Source organism: Cygnus olor, chromosome Z (genome assembly GCF_009769625.2).
Source record: "Cygnus olor isolate bCygOlo1 chromosome Z, bCygOlo1.pri.v2, whole genome shotgun sequence".
Lineage (NCBI taxonomy): Eukaryota > Metazoa > Chordata > Aves > Anseriformes > Anatidae > Cygnus > Cygnus olor.
The window spans coordinates 23,955,859-23,977,162 of NC_049198.1; the positions used below are offsets into that span (position 1 = coordinate 23,955,859).

The 21,304-nt window shown below is 39.1% G+C and overlaps 1 protein-coding gene across 7 annotated transcripts in view; it reads right to left on the reverse strand.

Annotated features, from left to right (window-relative positions):
• TENT2 (terminal nucleotidyltransferase 2) overlaps positions 1-13,194 on the reverse strand; it is a 39,025-nt gene extending 25,831 nt beyond the window's left edge. Inside the window, exons 1-9 of one of the 7 annotated variants that reach the window (XM_040541088.1) lie at positions 13,073-13,194; positions 12,789-12,888; positions 12,022-12,096; positions 11,070-11,261; positions 10,631-10,750; positions 7,491-7,740; positions 6,436-6,550; positions 6,234-6,325; positions 4,764-4,830 (exon numbers count right to left, since the gene is read on the reverse strand). In XM_040541088.1, coding sequence (XP_040397022.1) covers positions 4,764-4,830; positions 6,234-6,325; positions 6,436-6,550; positions 7,491-7,740; positions 10,631-10,750; positions 11,070-11,224 — 799 coding nt within the window. In that variant the 5' untranslated portion in view covers positions 11,225-11,261; positions 12,022-12,096; positions 12,789-12,888; positions 13,073-13,194. Of the gene's footprint in view, positions 1-4,763; positions 4,831-6,233; positions 6,326-6,435; positions 6,551-7,490; positions 7,741-10,630; positions 10,764-11,069; positions 11,262-12,021; positions 12,097-12,788; positions 12,889-12,961 lie in introns of all 7 variants that reach the window. The other 6 variants (XM_040541092.1, XM_040541089.1, XM_040541091.1 and 3 more) reach the window with 6 other exon arrangements.
• Positions 13,195-21,304: the final 8,110 nt, after the last annotated feature.

Sequence of the window (21,304 nt, forward strand, 5' to 3'; positions counted from 1 at the left end):
AAATTCTAGGTCCATTTGTATTTGACCATAGCTAACTTTAGATGATATTTTCAGGTTTGTTGAAACACTACTGTGTAATATTCAATTATAACAAGTTTTACTTTTTCTTTTTGAGACTTTCTGAAAGTGTTTTATGTATATACATATTTGGACAGATTGACCTGAAGTAATCTTTTACTTGGGATTCAAATGCCTTGTATGATCCTAAGCAACACACAAGGAGACACCAAAACAAACAAAAAAGAATGCATCTTACTAACTCAATAATTTTATAGGAGGACTTACAGCTGGTATTTGAGAGGAACTCTGATCTATATTCACTGAATGTACCATGCAGTACAACTTAAACAAATGTCCCCTATTTCCAGCTGTACCTGAAGACACATCCAAACATCTCTCCTATAACATCCCAGAACACTTTTAATGTAAAGCTGTAGAGCTCTGTCTTCTTTCCTTTCATTACCAAATTTAAGATAAAGATGCCCAACACATAGCCTATGGCAGACAACTGTGAGCATCTATATGCATACCACAGCTATTTAACTTAACTCACTATAATCCTTCTCAGGAACCCTTCAGATATTAACTGGATTCATTCTAGTGGCAATCCACTTCAAAACACATCCTTGTCTGCAAGTGACTCCCAACACTTGACAGGTACTCACGTCAAATTAGTTGGCTAAGAAAAATAAAAAGCCAGTCCAATCTGTTTCCCAAGGGTGAAATATGATAATGTCAAAAGGTACCTGATGTTGGTACCCCCAGTGGCTCACACTGATGACACTGGTAACAGAATCTCTACTGTACATTAACAGTAGATTGCTTCTTCCCCAGTATATATAACAGCCAAAGAATGGGGTATTTTGAAATATAGGGGGGGTGGAATAGACAGAGAATGAAGGGTCCTTTTTTTAAACAGAATGTTCTTCTTTCCATGTAACGGTTGGAAAACAAAGACTTATGTCTATACCATCATTAAGAACGTCATATTCTCACCTATGTGTAAAATCCTTCAAGGTAATTTATATGAGTTCAAGTTCCCTGGATTCTCCTAGTCGCTGCATGTTCCTCACTAGAAAACAGTTATGTGGATTGCACTCTGATACTCTCAACACTACTGCACCTTTTTGTACAACTAAGAGAAAATGACCTCTTTATTAATTAGGTATAAATGCCAGTCAACCCCGTACTGCTAAATTGCTGTTAAAATGAATCCTGTCTGGACTGGGTAAATCTAAAGAGCATAGCCAACTCTTGGTGGTTCAGACTATACTCCCTTCAATACATTGTAACTGCTGTCTTGGTGGTTCAGATTATACTCTCTTCAATACATTGTAACTGCTATCACCCCAAATTCACTTTTCGCATTCCTAAGAGAGTGGTTTTTACATGCAGTTCTGTGGATGTTAGCCAGTATTACATAAATAGACATATGCAGGTATCTGAACAAATACATCTACAAATTACAAATCTACCATAGGCCATGTACTCTGCTACTCTTTGAAATTAAAGTCAAATTGCTGCTCTCCTTGTATTTCTGTACTCTAGTAGAAACACAATACCTAACTCTGAGACCAAAATGTCACAAAGTAATGAGTAAATATCAGAAGCATTCTCTTGCTTTGCTCTGCAACTTGAGTGTTCAAAAAAGAACACGTTGATTCTAGTCCATATTATCAATGGAGAGTGAAAACACAGATAAACTACTGGTCTAAGACTTGAAATACGATGGCCTTGAGATCCTTGCTTACACTTGTTACCTTTTGGAAGCTCAAATTCAAATAAACTGGAGTTTAGATACATTTCGAATCCAATTCCCATACCACTTGACTGAAACACTAATCTAAAAATCACAATTAACTATATAAAGGATAAAAAAGATGACACAAAGTTCTGAAAATGGTTTAACTAAAAGAGATGTAAGAAGTTGAAAAAGAGATGGATCCAATCAGCACTCAGAATACTTCCTAATTATCAATCAGTAATGGAATTACAGTGAAGCAGAAAATCACATTATTTTTATAGCCTTCATTTTGGAATGTACAGGAGCATCATAGCGCAGGAACAAACAGAAGGAAGTTAGGAGAGGCACAGCTAGAAAAAACTTCTTCCACATTTCTAAACTATAATGGTCTAGGAAAAGGCTTAAAAAAAAAGCTTAGAACATTATCCATTCCACGAATACTGCTGTACAAAAAATATATTCTTTCATCCCTTTAACTCTTCACAAAACCAGCTCAAAAACTTAGTTTTAAGCAACGTTTCTTCACACTCCCCCCCCCCCCCCTTTTAATTTCTCTTACTACCTGACATATTTAGTTAGCTTTCACATTTGGCATACGTTTTTTTTGTGCTCCTCATTGTTTAGCAAGCAATAAGTTTAATGACAGCTCACGCAGTTGAAAACACGATGAAGTCTTTCCTCCACAAAAATGAGAAAGAACTACTTAACTACTGTGGTCAAAGAAGGATTACATTAAGATTATAAGGCAGCACCACAAGTATTAGCTGGACAGCACACAACTTAACAATAATGATCAGAAGAAACTTCATACCTTCCTTGTTGTTAAACAGCACATGCAGTAAAAGACAGGGTGTTGTTTGAATGAAACTGCAATTCTTAAAGAAGTTTTGTACAGACAGATCTTACATTTGCTTTTACACAGTACTAGCATACATGTACTCATGCTATCCCTTTGAAGGCTGCAAATCTAGAATTCTGGCTGAAGTTGAAGCACTGTTTCAAAAGTATTACAATTTCTGTATGCTTCTTTAAATATATGTAGATGTAGACCCCACCTTTAGTGGTTAAGTGGAACTTGACTTCTGAAGACAGTAAAGGTAAGAAATTACTTTAAAAAAATCAGTTCTATTAAAACAAACAAACAAACAAACAAACCCTTAGCCAGTCTGGAGCTGACAATGGACAGACATTTCTAAGCACATCAAGCCTGACACTACAAACCCATAGGAGTGCCAACAGGACACCATTGAAGCATACTGCTAATATTGCCTCCCCAAAGGTAAAGAAAAAGCATAGGAATCTATTAGCTTCTGAAGTCTAGCCTGGGGAAAAAACAAAACAAACAAAAAAAAACCAACCATCTCTCCCCAAATCCCATAAGCTATTTTGCAATTGTAGATGACAGCAATTACATTTGTTTAAATAAGCTTTCATTAAAATAACTGGCAAACCTCTTTGTTTCAGAAGTAGTAAACCTCAGCATAGCTGAAAAGTTTGTAAATGAATTAAATCCAAATGGAAAGACGCATATTGAAAAACATTTTCATTTCAAATCAGGTGAATGCTTTCAAACAACTTTAATCTATCAGCTCTATGCAGAGAACATTCACTGAGAAACACACGGATAGATGGCTAGATACAGGAACTCCTGCCCATAATGGTGTTAAAATTATGATGACATGATCTAAGAGATCTACATATCACAACTGACAAAATCAGAAGGAAAAAGAATATCAGAAGTGTTTTGTCTTGCCTAACCTCCCATTGAAGAGTTGGATTAAATTAAGTTCACCAAAGGTACTCACAAGGCAACAGGGAATTAGGAAAACAGCCAAAATCAGTAATGGCAGAAAAAAAACACTTCAGGGATTGCTCCCCCATGACAGAGATGCCTTTCTGTTAATGGTACTCCCTGGCAAACAGACTTGAATTTGTCTAAAACTCTCTCACTGAGCACCATATATATTTTTTTTAAGTGATAGTTTATTTAGATGCTCTCTTTCCGGTCTCTAAAAACACAACTATTTCATCACTGTGTTTCTCAGCACTGGATATTACCTGCATCCTAGGCATACCAGATTAAGTTCGAGACTGCTTACAGAAAAACGTCAATATACAATAGCAAAAAGTCATTAAATATCGGATGCTTTTACTGAGACAGATGTGATCAGTCTCTCCTCAAGAGAGCTGTTGAAATGTGGGCATGCACACCTGCCGGTAAAGAAATGTTGAAGTCTGCATAGAAATTAACGGTTTGTTCCTCTTGCCATTGCAGACTGTTCAGAAGAGCAGTATATGGAATGGCATCAAAGAATGCATCACAAGCCTAAGAACTAGGGGGACACAGCCATTGATAATAATAAAATGACAGGATCTTTTTTGATTCAAAGAACTGGACAAAATCCTCTTTGAAGTAGGAGGCTTTCCCTTTCAAGTCAAGAACTACCCCCTGAGAATTCTTCATCTGAAGGCAGTCTAAACAACAACTTACAAGAACAATGAATTGACCTGTTTCTCCTGTATGTGCTAGTACTGCCAACATTTAAATTTTCTTCACTAGGCACAAAAGTTAACTATTTCACTGGTATCAAGGCTCAAAATAGAAAGTTCTACACAGCCTACTGCATGTGATATCTTACTTTACAAATTCTTAAAAGTACTGTCCACAGGAAGGCACTCATTCTAAAAGAGTAGTAATAATTCACTAACAGACACTTCCCAAAAAGAAATCCACTATTCCTGCCTCCAACTCCTTCAGTTGTGGTCCATGACTCAAAAATTATTTGAGATCCTACCCATACTTGAAGTCTATTAGTTTGGAGGGCAACGCTTAGGTTTTTCTATCAGTACCATCATACAAGATGAGTAATGATTTATTAAATATTTTAACTTTGCTCCAAATAATATTGTGATAAGATGGTAGACAACAGGCAAGTACATCAAGTAATTCTAACAGTGCATCAAAACTTCTTCCAAAACTGCCAATAGTGTTACCACCTCATTGTAGCTTGGAACTTACAAAGTTTAGTAGTGAAGAGTTTTTGGACTAAGCTGAGCATATGCCTTGCTTCTGTCTTCTGATTTACCTGAAATATAATACTAAAGTTAAAGAAAAACATTGCTATCTCTCATTTAATGTTCCTTATTCTTATACAATAAGCATGACTTTACTTTTCAAATTAAAACAACTATCAATTCTTCAAGTAAGACATGAACATGCATACCAACACATTCCTCAGTCTACATACACATTTAGTGTGGCAAAAGCCAGACAGAACAATTCATATCTAACATGCAAAGTAACTATCAGACATTCACAAACTACAGAACTTGAGCGAGAACTAGCCCTGCTTATACAAAAAATGTAGTAATTCCTTTCCTGCCCCCTAATTCATGTTCCAATTATTTCAAAATTATGCCCTAAGTTTTTTTGTTCCATCAATACTCTCAATTCCACCAATTCTCTCAAAAATTCTCTTACAAAGGTACTTAAAATATTTTGCATATCAAATTCCTTCTTATGCCTGCTCACTAAAATCAGCATCTAAGAGTCTAAATAATAAAATAAGAAAGTTGTTCCTGCATCTAAAATGAGTTAGAGTTCTTTAAACAACTTTCTTCATGATCTTGGCAACCTACTTGTGTTTTGTTATGCTTTGTCCATTTGTGAAATGAAGACAATGCTTACTTTTGGAATGTTCTGTTGGGTAAAATGGTTTATAGGGTTAACTTACTAACTGTTTATGGGAGCCATAATCCATAGCTATCACCAGTGCAGAAATATGTTATTAAATCAGAAGAACTTGATTGTTTATCCTCATTTTAGAAGTTTCCTTTATAAAAGCACATACATTTTTAAAAGTTATTGAATATGAAGTGCTTAAGTTATTAGAGAGTGCACCTAACAAAAAGTCTTTGTTCTAATTATAAATATATTTTAGAATCATAGAATGGTTTGGATTTGAAGACACCTTACAGATCACCCAGTTCCAAGCCCCTGCCATGGGCAGGGACACCTCCCACCAGACCAGGTTGCCCAAAGCCCCATCCAGCCTGGCCTTGAGCACCTCCAGGGATGGGGCATCCACAGCTTCTCTGGGCAACCTGTGCCAGTGCCTCACCACCCTCTGAGTGAAAAATTTCTTCCTTATGTCTAAGCTATATCTATCCTGTTTTAGTTTAAAGCCATTACTCCTTGTCCTATCACTGCACTCCCTGACAAAGAGTCCCTCCCCAGCTTTCCCGTAGGCCCCTTTTAGGTACTGGAAGGCCACTGTAAGGTCTCCCTGGAGCCTTCTCTTCTCCAGGCTGAACAGCCCCAACTCTCCCAGCCTGTCTTTATAGGAGAGGAGCTCCAGTCCCTATATCATCTTTGTGGCCCTCCTCTGGACTCTTTCTAGTAAGTCCATGTCCTTGTTGCGCTGGGAGCCCCAAAGCTGAATGCAGCACTCCAGGTGGGGTCTCACAAGAGCAGAGTAGAATTACTTACTGGTTCATCTTTAACCACCAAGCATAAGTCACCATCACTGCTACGAGTGCCAAATCCATTCAGTGACGACCCAACCAAAAAGAGTCTGCTCTCTGTAACAAGAGAACCACAAATTAAAACCTGATGTGACATGTCAAAGTTTAGAGGAAAGAACTGTGAATATCAACAGTGCTAAGACAAGTATTAAGTAATCAAAACATACTTGGAAAAATTCGCTGAATTTCCCTCTGGAGTTCTATTCTGCAGAGCTCTTTTTTGTTCAAATCAGAGGTCTGTTGCTGACATAGTTGAAACAACTCCAAAACCTGCTGACTTAACTTGACACACATTCAAAAAGTAAAGATAGAGGAAGTGAACATTCTTTCCTGTTGCCATTATAAGAAACAGAAAACTGCATTTGAAAAAAAAAGCCCAGCGTTGTTTCACGTAATCTGTTCTGTAGTGTAGTTTTAGTTTGCTTGAATTCATCCCGAACGCTACCCCAGAAGAAATTTCTGTGAATTTTTTACATTTAAATTTGCTCAATCTGTTTTAAAATGTCTATCCACAAGAAATAATTGTTGTCCCATCAGTATCTGCAACCTTTCAGCAAATAAATAGTAAAAGACCAGAAATATGTTCTGCTGACTAAAATGTCAACTGTTTTCCTACCAGTAACTTGGACAAAAGTAAACACTAAAACTAACTTATGTTTTCTTCATTTTTTTACCCAACACAAATCATTAAAGAAGTGGCTAAATCTTTAGTGAAAGCAGATATTTACCGTTTCTCTTTAACACCACCACTGGCATATGTTATGATCAGACATGCATACTAAAATCTTTCGTCACGTTGGGCAGATAAAATATTAAGACTGATTAGCCACAAGCTTTTTGTTTTTCTTCATAAAAAAAAAGAGCTTATCTCCCATTGCTTGATGATTTTATCAGGATTCTCCTTGCCCCCAAATCCTTGATAAATGCACCATCCCTTCAATTTCTACTGTTTCTGGAGCAGATGTAGGTTTCCTGAAATCAACGTGAAAATCAAACAGCACAAGCAAACAACATGCCTACCCCCAAAAATGCTTCAAATGCCTAGGACCTAGCTGCCTAGTGGCAGCTACATTTTTGATACTCCTTCTAATGGCAGCCCTGCAGTAGAGACCACAAGACACCATCAAAGAACCCTGATGAAATGTGAATGGCCTCCCTCAGCAATATCAGACCTGACCTACAGAGAAGATAGATGTCAAACACAGGCACAGAAGGAGATTACCTTATCTTCGGCCACAGGAAGTGTGGTTTCTGTAACATATGGAAACGAAGAATCTTGCAACGGAGGGACACATACACTTAAATCTGGTACGTAACGTGTGTTGAACAGTGGAGATGGAGTCGAGCTTGGAAAGGAATATGTATGTTCTTCTGGTAAAGGCACTGCTAGGTTAACTACAGTTGTTTCATGATGAGGTGAATCAAATCGCTGTCGTTTGACATCATATGGAACACTTTGTTCACTCAGTCTCCTGAAGAAAAAAAAAAAGAAAAAAGACAGTAATTCCTCTATCTTGCCAGCTCCAACCTATGACTAAAGAGTAGTTAGTGCAAAGTACAAATACTAATGATTAAATTATGTGACTATTTCACTAAAATCAAGTGTTATTCTACAGAACAAAAGGCATGTCCATCCTAGATATTAGGTGAAATAAACCTGGAACAGGAAGAGAGAACACACAACTGCAAAAGTGCAGCTACAATTGAAGTGAACTGACACAACCAGAACTACAAAACAAAAGTATTTATATTAACTTTGAAATTAAATGGCAAATTAGTTAATTAGGACAGCTATGAAAGATAAATGCTAGTCATACTATTTTTGTGACCAACTACTTTTTTATTATAAAAAAGGCATATACAGACTATTTAAATGTACTTTTCTTTAAACTGAAATCAACAGAAGTGCAGTGAGAAGTTTTGTGAATTCTGAATACCCCCGATGAATAAGGTAAGTTCAATAGGGGGGAGGTGAGAAAAAGAAAGTTATCAGAATAGTCACTCAAAATGTAGCATTTGTCTGCGTAGGCTTAGTATATAGGTGGGAAAACGTGTAATCCAGGCAAAGTAAGACCACTATTCTTTTGACAAATCAACCTAACGATTCTACTCAGTCACACATGTCATAATGTCTCATTTTGAAACACAAACTTGTGTTTCTTCATTAACTCATTTGTCATAGGAATTCATGTACCTTGTAAGACACATAGCGATCTTATTACAGACAGCCCCTTGGTAACCAAACCTTCATCAAGAAAAAGTTATAATGAGAGCTGATCAATGGCTGAGTACTGTGGCCTATCCATAGTAAAGCGAATATGAGAGGATATTCATGTTTTGCTTATATATCAAGTATTGCATATAAGCTTACTAGTACGAGGTTGTTAACAAATTAAAAAAAAAAAGTGAAATCCAATGTTCATATGTACCAATGAATTAGTTACTTATAAAACTACAATTATTTTTGCAGTCAGGAAAGATGGCATCAACATCGTTTGGGGATCTGGACAGACAGTATTATTAATTAAATAAAAAAATTCACTGAAGAGACCTCAAGTCACCATTTCAGTCACCAAGTCTGAGGGAAGTTTTGCTAACATCACCTACACTCAGTCTTAAAGGAACTCACAACATAATGCTAAATCAAAACACGAAGCTGTTTCAGTTTATTTTAACTGAAAAGAACTTACATGACTGATCTTCAGCAAAAATACCTTAAGAAGAGTTGACTCATGATCTACGGATTAACTAGTGGATTGCAAAGTTCTTAACATAGCATAGCTTTCCATAAGCCAGGCTGGTCAAGAAAAAAAAACCAACATGCATGCAGCACGAATCCAGGAAATTCTTTAGTTTGTGGGATGCCTATATACTCAACTGTAATTTACCTCTGTGCTTTCAATTGCACTTAATTGTTCTTAAATCTGTTAAATCTGGTACAGAAACGGCATACAAGAAATAGTTATCAAGATAAAGTTTCATCTGAAACAGCTTGTTCACATAATTAAAAATTGTGCAAATACTTATCAACTACTGTTTCTGAAGTCATAAAGCAATTTTTTCTAATACATTAAGCAAAAATAAAAACCGCACTCTTAATCTGAAATCCCTCTTCCTGTTGCAACTGAAGTAACTAAGTTATGTAAATTCACATCACAGAATCACAGAATGGTTTGGGTTGGAAGGAACCTTAAAGACCATATAATTCCAACCCCCCTGCCATGGGAAGGGACACCTCCCACTAGATCAGGTTGCTCAGGGCCCCATCCAGCCTAAAGCCATTCTTCCTTGTCCTGTCACTGCACTCCCTGACAAAGAGTCTCTCCCCAGCTTTCCTGTAAGGCCCCCTCTTTAGGTACTGAAAGGCCACTGTAAGGTCTCCCTGGAGCCTTCTCTTCTCCAGGCTGAACAACCCCAACTCTCTTGGCCTGTCTTCATAGAAGAGGTGCTCCAACCCCTTGACCAGCCCTGTGTCCCTCCTCGGGACACTCTCCATGTCCTTCTTGTGCTGGGGGCCCCAGAGCTGAACGTAGCACTCCAGGTGGGGTCTCACAAGAGCAGAGCAGAGGGGCAGAATCACCTCCATCGCCCTGCTGGCCACACTGCTTTTGATGCAGCCTAGGACTTGGTTGGCTTTCTGGGCTGCAAGCTCACATTGCCAGCTCATGTTGAGCTTCCCTTCAACCAGCACCCCCAGGTCCTTTTCCTCAGGGCTGCTCTCAATACATTCTCTGCCCAGACCATATCTGTATTTATCTATCTATACATACACATATATATAAATAAACTAAGTCTCTCTCTTACTTGTTTAAAAAGTAGCCATATTGTTTCCATAAAATTTCTCTTAAAAAAAAAGAACATATACGCCTGAATTTAGCACTTTCTATTTGAAAAATAAAACATTACATAATTAAGCAAAAACAGAAGAAACATCTACCGTATCATTAGTAAGACATCACAATTCCCCAGAACATTGAAGAGTTTTAACTTGATAAATTAACAGGAAGGGAACACTCATTTATTGACACAAACCCTCCTATAGTCAAGCATACACAGACTATGATCTGTTTTAGTACTAAAACAAAACACCCAAGTCACAGTTCTGTACGGCCACAATTGTCGAAAAGAAAAACTACACATACTAAGTCCCTTATGAAGACTAAAATTTCTCAAAAGCAGATACAAGAATGATTTAAGAGCCATGACATGGCCTGTTTCATCAAAAAGTTTTATTCACTATTCTTGAAACTTCTAACAAAATTCAACTCGCACAAAAAACTGGTATTAGACAAACATCCTCATGGGTACAGTACAACCATAATTAATCAGACACACCCACACCCACTTCCCCCATCATCTTACTTTCTTCCTCGGAATGACACAGGAGCAGAAGACGTATGTACTGGACTGCCATTTCCATAAGTCAATGTCTGTGGTGTAACAGCAGTTGCAAGGTTCACACTCAACAGATCCCTGGAAAGACTAAAGTCCATAACTGTTAATTCATGTAGCAACTACTAAAAGGCTTTTTACAAGTTGGTCACATTTCTGTGCTTTATCAACTCTAACTATTGCAATGACGTTTGTTGTGCAGTACATGCAACACAGGAGTGCATTAAAACTTGCAAGTCAATAACACAGATGACAGAACTCTGTTTTACACGACACCCTTCTATTTTGTCCCTAATACAGTTTAATGTTAAAAACACTGAAAAACACCCTCCATTAGCAGAAATTCTTTTAGAACACAGTAGTTGTATTTTTCAACTCACTCCCTTATATCAAATCTTACTGTACTTACGCAGCATTCTGAAAGCCGATCTGAGCATCAATAATTTGCTGGTTAGAGAGAAGAGTAGGTGCTATATTTATAGGAAGCTTGTTAAAAAAAATATTCTGTTGTTGATGTTTTGGATGGAAGGGTGAACAACCCAAGTTGGAGGAATTTGGGAACATGCTCCTTTTCACTTGAAGTAAACATGTATCCTTTTACCTACATTCAAAACAAATGAACAAACAAAATTAGGCAACAAATAAATACTAGTTACTTTTAACCTCTTGGGTTTAAAATTTGGAACTGTTTAGAATACATCTTTATGTACTGCTTAAAATAATTTTAATTCTGGGCTAGTTGTATCTCCTTTCAGGACAAGATGCAAAATAAAAATACTATATTCTCCAAGTTTCACACTTCAATTGACAGTTGAAGTTTCTTCAATTGTTTTCTATTTTAGGTTTCCGTTACATAAGAACCCTGCAAATAAACAAGGTGTGTCACTGGCAAACACAGTTGCTCATGATTAACCTTAACACCTTGCATAAAACGATTTACCCAGTTAGTGCAAACTCAAACACAAGAGGTTCACAAGTTTCTCAAACACAAGTTTGTTCAAAATCTTTTAAATGGAACATTCAGAAGTCATAAGAATAATGGCAGCGATTCTGTAATTATTACACCAAAAACTTTTATAAACCAATGCTATAGTAATACAAGTGGAAAAAGTGCTACAGAGTATTCTAAGTTCAGAATAATGTAACACTTTTAGGTTCTCTCAATTATCAATCTATATGTGTATAAATACACTACATATATATAAATATTATATTTAAGCTATATGCATATATGTAATAAAATGCATTAATAGTTACATTAATAGCCATTATGTCATACTCTGAAATAAAATCAGCTATTCCTAATTTTATTATACTAAGAGCTCACTGCTACAAGTGTCTCGATGTCTTCTTTCACCTACCACTGTGAATTGCTGTCGTGTTCTGACCTTCTCGGACAGCTCCTACTGTCGCTACAGGCAGCATCAGAACAGAACCTACACAAATAAGATGCAAGGAGTTTATTTGCTCAGCAATGACATGCCTTGCTTCTTGCAAGTTGGACTCAGTGATCCTTGTGGGTCCCTTCCAGCCCAGGATATTCTGTGATTCTGTGATTCTTGTGATGAGAGTCCACACTAGTGAAAATTTCTCTCTCCTGTCCCTGAGGTTTACATGCTGTCTGAATGACATCTATGTGCAGCCCAAAACCCATGAAACAGTACAAACCAAAACACTCACGGAAGTTGTATTAAGGAAGTTAGTAGACAGTGTAAGGATTCCAGCGAGAAATTTGTAATTTGCTTAAGGGACCTTTCACAGAAGCAAGTCCCTTAAACTTCCCATTTCTAGCACAGACAGGCAGCACAAGGGCTGTTAACACCCCTCCTCTCGTCTCTAAGCACCCCGGGCACTTTTAAGGCATTCTCTATGGTATACGTAAGGAGTTGATGGATATAATTAATTAGCATCAGTAGCAGAACTGTGCATCGGAAATCAGGGTTTAATTTAGCTCTGAAAGTGATAGTTTTCAACCTTTAAGGTCGTAACCACCAAGAAAAGGAAACAAATCGAAAGCAACGAAGGGAACATTAAACACAAGTCTCCCCACTCGGAACCCAAAACAACGCCAGGCTGCCGTCTCACGGCAGCTATGACAGCATTTATGGCGACTTTCCCGGCTGAGTACCTCGAAGGAAGTCGCAGGGCTCTCCAAAAGGAGGCTCACAAGCATCACAGTTGCGACACCCTTCCTCGGGCGGGCACTTCTTCCAGGCGGGCGCGTACTCCTGAGGGAAACAAACGAGCAGGCGCTGACACCTCCCCACAGAGCGAGCCCCCCCCGCGGCCCTCCCGCCTCACCGCGGCCCGGCCGAGGCCACCCGGTCCCCCCGGCGACGCCAACCCCTCCGCACGCTCACACCGGGCCGGGTCAGGGGGCCTCCGCGCTTCAGGCAGCCGCCTCGCCCGTACTCTGCGTCCGAGTGCGGATCTCGGGCGGCAGCACGTCCCGTAGGCCGGCAGAGCAGCTCCAGCCGGGCCCTGCCCCTTCACCCGGATCCGCAGCTGCCGCCAGGAAGCGCCCGCCCCGCCGGGACCGGCCTCCGCCGCTCCCCGCCGGGCGCATGCGGACATGGCGGCCGCCGGCATGGCGGCGCGATCGTGGCTGTGGGCAGCTGCCGGAGGCCGCGGTGCGGTCCTCGGGCTGGGGCAGGCGCCTGCTCGCAAGGAAGCGAGCCGAGGGCCTGGCGCACGGCGTGTGCTCCCGGTCCCCAGCCGTTGCTGTAGGCGGGTGGCTCGTCTGGGCAGCGCCTGGCGGCGCGTCCCCGGTGGCGGAGGGCTGAAAGAAGGAGGTGGCAGCTCGGTGTCGCGCTGGCGGGCAGCGCCGAGTCAGGCCAAAACGTAGGGCTGATAGTACAGGACCTTTGGTTTCTAAGGGTGTTGGTTGTTTACATTATCTACAGCCCAGACGTGTGTCAAGGAGATAATTGGGTAAATAAACAAAGCTGGCCCCAAGAGGTTGTGGATGTGCAGGGGTAAATATGAGGTCAAGATGAGTCAAAACACTCATACGATGAAGAATGAAAGAGTTCATGAGACGGGAGCCACACCAAAGTTTGATTCCTTCCCTGGGAGAAGGAGAGTTACCATCAGTGAACTCTTGACTGAGATCAAGAGCTTAGGCATTCGTGTGGAGACACCGTGGAAGCTGCCATCTTTCAGAAAGAAGGGGCAGGTTGAGGACTGATTCACTGGCGAGCTTGCCCTGGCCGCAGATGGAGCTGTCATGGCTAAAGGTTCTGGCCTGTGCATTGTGCATCACATTTTGTGTACAGATAAAGAGAAAAACAATAATTTGGAAGAGCATGTGCCTGAGTAACCCATGTTGCTATGTTTTTCGTTATGTGCTTTTCCTCTGCTGCTCGGCACAACTTGATATTTTCTGTGTGCCTTAATCTAGGTACTAAATCTAACCTTATTATTTTTATTTTTTTTTTTTTGGCACAGAGTGTTCAGTCTTAAGGATTTTACCCCATGTCATACCTGCATCTGTTTTTCAAAATAGCTACACGTTTCAGTGAAGCACCTCAAATAACCTGATGTTTTAAAGATCAGCAACAGCCTTATGAGACAAATCTCTGCTTTGACGTGCTGAGAGGTATTGTTCTATTCTTTTCAATATGTGCATTCTTACATCCTGACCCCAACTGTGATCTCAGAAAGTTAAAGGATAGCTCAGATCCTCTTATATCAGAAAAGAGCTTCAAAGCCTTACTTCTGGTTTTAGTCATTCATGCAAAGAATGAGACTGCTGGTCAAGAGATAACAACCATAAGAGAGGGAATTTGAGAACTAGCACTAGAAATTTCACTTGAATACCGAAACAGAATAGGATTAGGACTGGTCTTGTGTTTCTGCCTCCAAAGAGAATATTGTTCTAGAATAAAAATGGTATAATTATTAGAACAGTTTGTAAAGCAAATTAATTGGAACAACAACAGAGAAACTGAATGAACAATGAAAGAAGTATGGTCTGTAATAGAAGCAGAGTGCTGAATTCAACCTCTAAAAAATATAAATAATATTTATTTCTGGTGGATAGAGAAGAAGATGCTTTCCAGAAGTCAATTCTGGATACAGCAATTCTGGTTACTACTCTGATCCAGCAGCTGCAATCTCTGTCATAGAAAGGAAAAATTTACACAACATTTAAGTTCCTGTTTCGTGTTGGTCACAATTTTCTGAAACTTCTTTAGGGCTGAAATGCTTCAGGTTTAGGTGCTGTCTGAAGGTAAATAGTGCTGGAAAGCTTGGTCAGAGCAGTTCAACATTCAATAGCACAAGCAGCATAAGTAGAAGAAAAAGCTATTCTTTTATGGAAACCTTAAAATCTTAAAAAGTCTGGAGGCTCTTTTCTTGCTCTCTTAACACTGGGTAGGTAATACCCATGGGAACTGAAGAAGCAGTATGTTTTGAATACTTTAGCAAGCAGCCCTGTGCTCATGCTTTCCCTACAGGGAAGCTACTCAACTTTCTTGAAACATTTTTGAGTATCAAAACCAGCCATAATACCTTGTTGCTTTGTATGTTACTAGTCTCCAGGACTGGGTCTGAAATAATGAAACTTGTATCAACACAGTATTTCAATATAAGTATGCCATTTTTGTATTTTGCACTGAGACTAAACATGGCAAATACATTAAAAAAAAAAAAAAAAAGAAATGTGACTCTAATTAAATAAATTGAGCTATACCAGGGATTAATATTGTGCAGGATCCAAAGTGAAGATTGCGGCTTTTTAAACATGATGATATATATGATATACTTAGCGTTTTGTTTAGAAATCAGGATATTCTGGCAATGAAGCTAAACCAGAGATGTAGGTCTAAAATAAATGTTATGTATAAGACAAAAAGCAACTTTCCTCAGGAAAGCAATACAAGATTGTAATAATAATATGAAGAAGTTAAATCAAGTGTACATTAAGAAACTATTTTAAAAAAGCACAAATCTATTGCTAAACATTGGCTGGTGTCCATGTCAATATCTAGGGCATTGAAAACAAGACTCAAAAGTTTAGCAAGCAAATAGTGAAGGTGAAAGTAGTAGTGCTTTTTTTGTTGTTGTTGTTGTTTTAATTAAATAAATGCAACTTTTTTTTTTTTTTTCTCACTGTCTAACAGCCTAGTTCTGATGTTCAGCATTGAACCAGGTTCAGTGATATTTGTGTTACTCCTATATGTGTTTTCTCTGGTGCTTTTTAATTGAGAAATAAGTTCATATATTTATTGATTACAATAAGTTTTTATTGTATTTTTATTAAGTGTATATACCGATCACAGAGTATACAGTGTACTACTTACGTAAGAAGTATACCATAAGCATTGATGCGAAAATGTATAGGAACTACACAACCAGTATACATATACTTGAATTCTGGCTTAAAATTCTAAAATACAAATTTTATATATCTGTTGTACTAATTTATAGCAAAATATGTTTGCACAGTTGTTTTTATTTGAGAGAGATGATGTAAAAATGTGCATATATATGAGTGATCTGTCTTTTTCAGATTCATTATTTGTACTGTGCCATTTTAGGTTACTGCTGAGTCTACAGTATTTGTTTTTGATGAGAACCAAGACTGTTGTGATAAACATTATTGTTGTGCACTAATTCATGTAATGTCCTTACTTGCTAGTAATTTCATGACTTCAGTGCTCCAGTTTTGTAAATTTTGTAATTAGATTCCTTTAGATACAGCTTTTTTTAAAGGGAAGCCTAAGTTCTGATTTTTCCTAAATTTTACTGTTTTCTCTTTCATGTGAATAAAGACAAGTTGTAAAATAAATAAATGGAACCATGAACTTTGATTGAAAACAGTGGATGATGCCAGTTGTTCTGCACAGCTCTACAAAACTGTTTTGTTTCACTTTTTATTTATTTATTTTTAGTCCATTGTAATCCCATGAGGATATTAATGTTCATCAAGTCCTAAACTAGTGAGTAAAGTTTTTGTGAGGTTTGCCTTATAAACCATTTACTGAGGGTTAGATTTTTATCAAGGACTTTGATTACTGTTGTAAAGGTCTAGTAGACATTTCACTGTGGCCCAGTTGGTCTTTCTTTATCAGTGGCTGAGAAATAACCATTTAGGGTTAATAGATCTGGAGACAACACTTAATTAATAAATTAACTGTATATATATATAGTAATATAGCCAGACTGGGGGACAAACAGATGCCATCTTTTTTCTTTCTTCAAGCACCAAGCATTTTGTTGAGACATTAAGTATTACCTCTTTTACACTTTGCTAAATTAAGTGTTGACTTAGTAGGTCTCAACTAGGGTTGAAGTTTGGACAAGTTAGGAAGGACCTACTGTGCGCTAATAAATAAACTACAACTTGCTTGCTACCTGGTGTCTTGAGTTCCTAGCACTGCAGAAGGTTGAGTAGGTTGTGAAAGCTAGCCGTGGTAGTCAACTTAGATACTGTTGTATTACACTTCTTTACTGTCTCCTTCCTGGTTTTATGTCTGGTTTTGCTTTCTTACTTGTTTGTGGATAATGCAGCTGAATACCCAGTTTGTTTGACTCAAACACCCAGTTTGACTCAGTTTTCCCATGTTTAAAAAATAATTTTGGTCACTCAGATATATATGATGGTAGTATTTTAGGGGGAAAGAATAGTGGCTTTGCTGACAAAGAAATATGTCTTTTGGCTAGACCTGTATATGAATTCCATTCTCTTTTCCCCTCCACTAGAAGATTATTAAAGGTTAAGTCCTGATTTTGGCTGGGATAGAATTAAGTTTTCTTTCTAGTAGCTGGTATGGTGCTGTATTTTGGATGTGGGATGAAAGTAATGCTGTTAACACACCAACGTTTTAGTTGTTACAGAGCAGTGCTTGCACAGAGCCAAGGATTCTTACGCTTCTTATGCTGCCCTGCCAGCAAGGAGGCTGCGGGTTCACAAGGAGCTGGGAGGGGACACAGCCAGGATAGCTGGCCCAAACTGGTCAAAAAGGTGTCCAATATCACGTGGCGTCATGCTGGACAATAAAAATGAGGGAGTTGGCTGGGGGTGCTGCTACTTCTTGGGGAATGGCTGGGCATCAACCGGCTAGTCATAAGCAATTGTGTTGTGCATCATTTGCTTTGTAATTTTTGCTTTTCCTGTGATTTTTTTCTTTTTCTTTTGTTTGTTTCCCCCTTTTTCTTATTAAACTCTCCTTATCCCAACACATGAGTTTTCACACTTTTACTATCTTTGATTCTCTCCCCAGTCCCATAGCAAAGGGAGCGAGGGAACAGCTGTCTAGTAGTGCTCAGCTGCCTGCCAGGTTAAATCACAGCACTACTATTCTGGGTAGTACAGGCCTCTGTACACAAAAGCTGTTTTAAAGTTTGCCAAGTTTTGCCACTAGGCAGAATGAAGTACATTTATATGTACTATAAAAACTTCGAAATAAAATGTTCTAGTATTTTAGAGTTTTTACTCTAGAAATCAGAGTATTTTTGTTGTCGAGTGTCAAGAGTACCTTAAACTTTACAATATGTGTATATGTGCTTTCTTCAGTGTTTTTCTATGAAACCTTAAAATAGGAATAACTGAAAATATGTTTTTTATTTAGCATTTAAGTAGAGCAGTCTCTAAGGATTTTGACTTATGTACTTTGACTCTGCAAACCCAAGTGTCTCTCTCTGTCAGGGTACTAACATTTATGTTACTAGTAACCTATAAAAGTGACTTTCTTTCTACAATGCAGGCAGCCAAGAGATGGACAGGTACTTATATGCGTGGAATGCCCATATGCACTCTTTCCTAAGTGAGTTACAGAAGTCTAAATAAAAGTTACAGGTTCAAACTTGGAATACGTCTGTTTACTGCAACAGGTATTCAGTGTTGCTTTTATTCATGGTCATCATTTTTCCAGACGCACATGGTGTATGTTCCTTAGTGAGTTGTAATTCAAATAAACTATTTTGTTCCCATTTTACATTTGCAGACATGTTTCTTCCTGCTTTCAGTTTTAATCTGGCATTTTTCAAGCCAGATAGTTTTTCAGCCAGTGTCATAGAGGAAATGAAACAGGGCTCCAAAGGGAAGCTGCCAGCACCTTATCTATGAAGAGGCTACAACATATCCACAACACATTACCCCAGTTTAAGGCAAGTTCAATCTTTGTTGTGAGCTCTGTATTAGAACAGTTTCTTCTGAATAATTTATAATGTTGCTGTGCAATCTGGGTTAGTATTAGGAGCCCTAGAAACTTCAGGTTTCAAAATAATCCTTCTATTGGTAAAAATATTCAGTGCAAAATACTATATTAAAGCAACACTGAAGCTAAGCTTTGGAAATACAAAAGGCAGGAAATGCAGAGTTAAGGTTGCCATGGAAACCTTAACTCTACACCTTTAGGTAGGTAGTATGTTACTGGTTTTAATTACTTTCTCTTTGTACAACTCCATTGTAGGTGCCCTCTTTTTCTTATATGAATTCTGATGATAATTGAATGCTATTTATAATACATATTAATTGCACTGGCTACTCAGCAAATGTTAGAAATCAGGTGTTACCAGTGACTGACTGTATGTAAATATCTTGCACGCTGATATTAAGGTGACTATATGGTGTATCTAGAAAATATTACTACAGCTAACTTGCTGGCCAAGGTATTAACAAGTGCTTTTTCTGAAATAGCACAGTGTGGCTATCACATTACAGAGCATCATCACAGCAAGAGCAGAACTGTAGAAAACACAGGCAATTTACAGGAGGTAAATTGAAAGTGGTACTTTGTGGAAAGTTTACCCATGATTGTGGTATGCTTCTTCAGCAAAGCGTAAAAAAAAAAAGAGCATGAGTGCTTTACAAATGTGCATTGTTCCCTCCAGTACTCCATCTTCTTCTTCACAAGAACACAGCTCTTGCTCCTACTCTGGTTTCCTTCCCAACAGCTTGGCAAGCCGTATGAAAACTGCAAATTTTGCGTTAGGCTGCAAAACTGAGATTTCCCCTGTCCAGTTCAAAAAGGACTACCTGAAGTTTTCTCAATTATTGAGACATTTCTTGCTTATATATAGAATCCAATGCAACAATATTTTAACTTTAAAGTCCTTTTCTATAACAATCTCCACATGCCCCTCTGGCATGTGTACATATATTTAATTTTCTTCCCACACCCAGAGTTTTATTTCTGCCGTATAGATACCTGTTTCTATTCAGTCGTTTTACTTCTACTGCACCAGTATGCACTCCCCTGCTCTACTCACTGTAACTCTGTAGTGCCTATTCTCTCCCCAACATGCTTAAACCAGCAACCCACTCATATACCAGACAGTCAGTGAAGTTTATCTTGACTCCATTCAGTTCAAAACCCACAATACACACCTCCGTTTCCAGCAGATGATCAGCTCCTTATATTCCCAGTCAGAAATATTTTCCTTGCCCCACTAAAATCCTGTCTATTGAGGCTGATTGTCAGGCCTTCTACTGTCTACTTTCAAACTATTCCTCTGCTTACAACACCAGTTTACCCCAAGCGAATCAATGTTTCATCTCTTTTCTATCTGAATGTTTTTTTTCAGGTGTAAGTGTTGCATCGCACTTAAAACGTAGGGTGCATCCAGGATACCTCTGGTTACATAGGCTTGTCCGGAATCAGCATTCTGCTGTCAGCAATTGCTGGTAACACAACATACAGAGAGAAAAAGCTAAGAAACTCCCGTACAGTCAAGATGAAGACTGACAGGACCATTACCTCAGTGTATCTACCGTGCTAAGACATGAAGTCAAATTGAAGGCCAGTAACTAGTTGTGTATCCCAGGTGTCAATACTGGGTCCAATGCTATTTAACATCTCCAAAAGTGATTTGGGCAACGTACCCTTAGCTAGTTTGCTGATGACATTAAACTGGGAGGAGTAGCTGATACTTAGAGGGTAATACTGCCAGCTACTGCAACCTCAACAGTCTGGAGAAATGGACTGACAAGAACCTAATGAAGTTCAACAAGGGGAATTGCAAAGCTCTTTACCTGGGAAGGAGTAAGACCATGCAATAGTATATATGCTGGGGATTGACTGGAAAGATGCTTTGCAGAAAGGAATCTTGGTGTCCTCATGGAAGACAAGTTCAACATGAGACAATACTCCTCTGTACAGCAAAGCAGGGGGGTTGGACGAGAGGACTTCCAGAAGTCCCTTCCAACCTTTGGGGCTTTCTCACAGGAGACAATGGGCAAGTCCTGTTCCTTTGACAGCCCTTGCAGGAGCCAAGTCAGGGAGCTCTGTTTGCACTAAGGCAGCTGTGCTGCTTGTCTGGGAGAGAGCAGGAGTCCTGCGGGTCTGGGACTGGGGACAGTGTGTGGGGGTGAGGCAGGACAGGAAGGGCTGTCCTTGGGCTGGGTGGCCCACAGGGATGCACCTGCAAGGACATGCTTCAGGGTGCCCTTATCTCCTCACTCCCACTGATTTCTGGGTTTTCCTTTGCTTTTCTCCTCCCAGCGCTAAAAAAGCAAAGGTATTTGGGAAACCTCTCTTGGCAGGGCATGGCATCAGGCACACAGAAGGCTCTGGAGCAGAGCAGCTCTGCAGAGATGGGCAGCGTGAGACAGCTGCAGCAGGCAGGCTGCCAGTGCCCCATCTGCCTAGGCACCATCCGCCACGCAGCGCACGTGCCCGTCTGCTGCCGCTGTTTCTG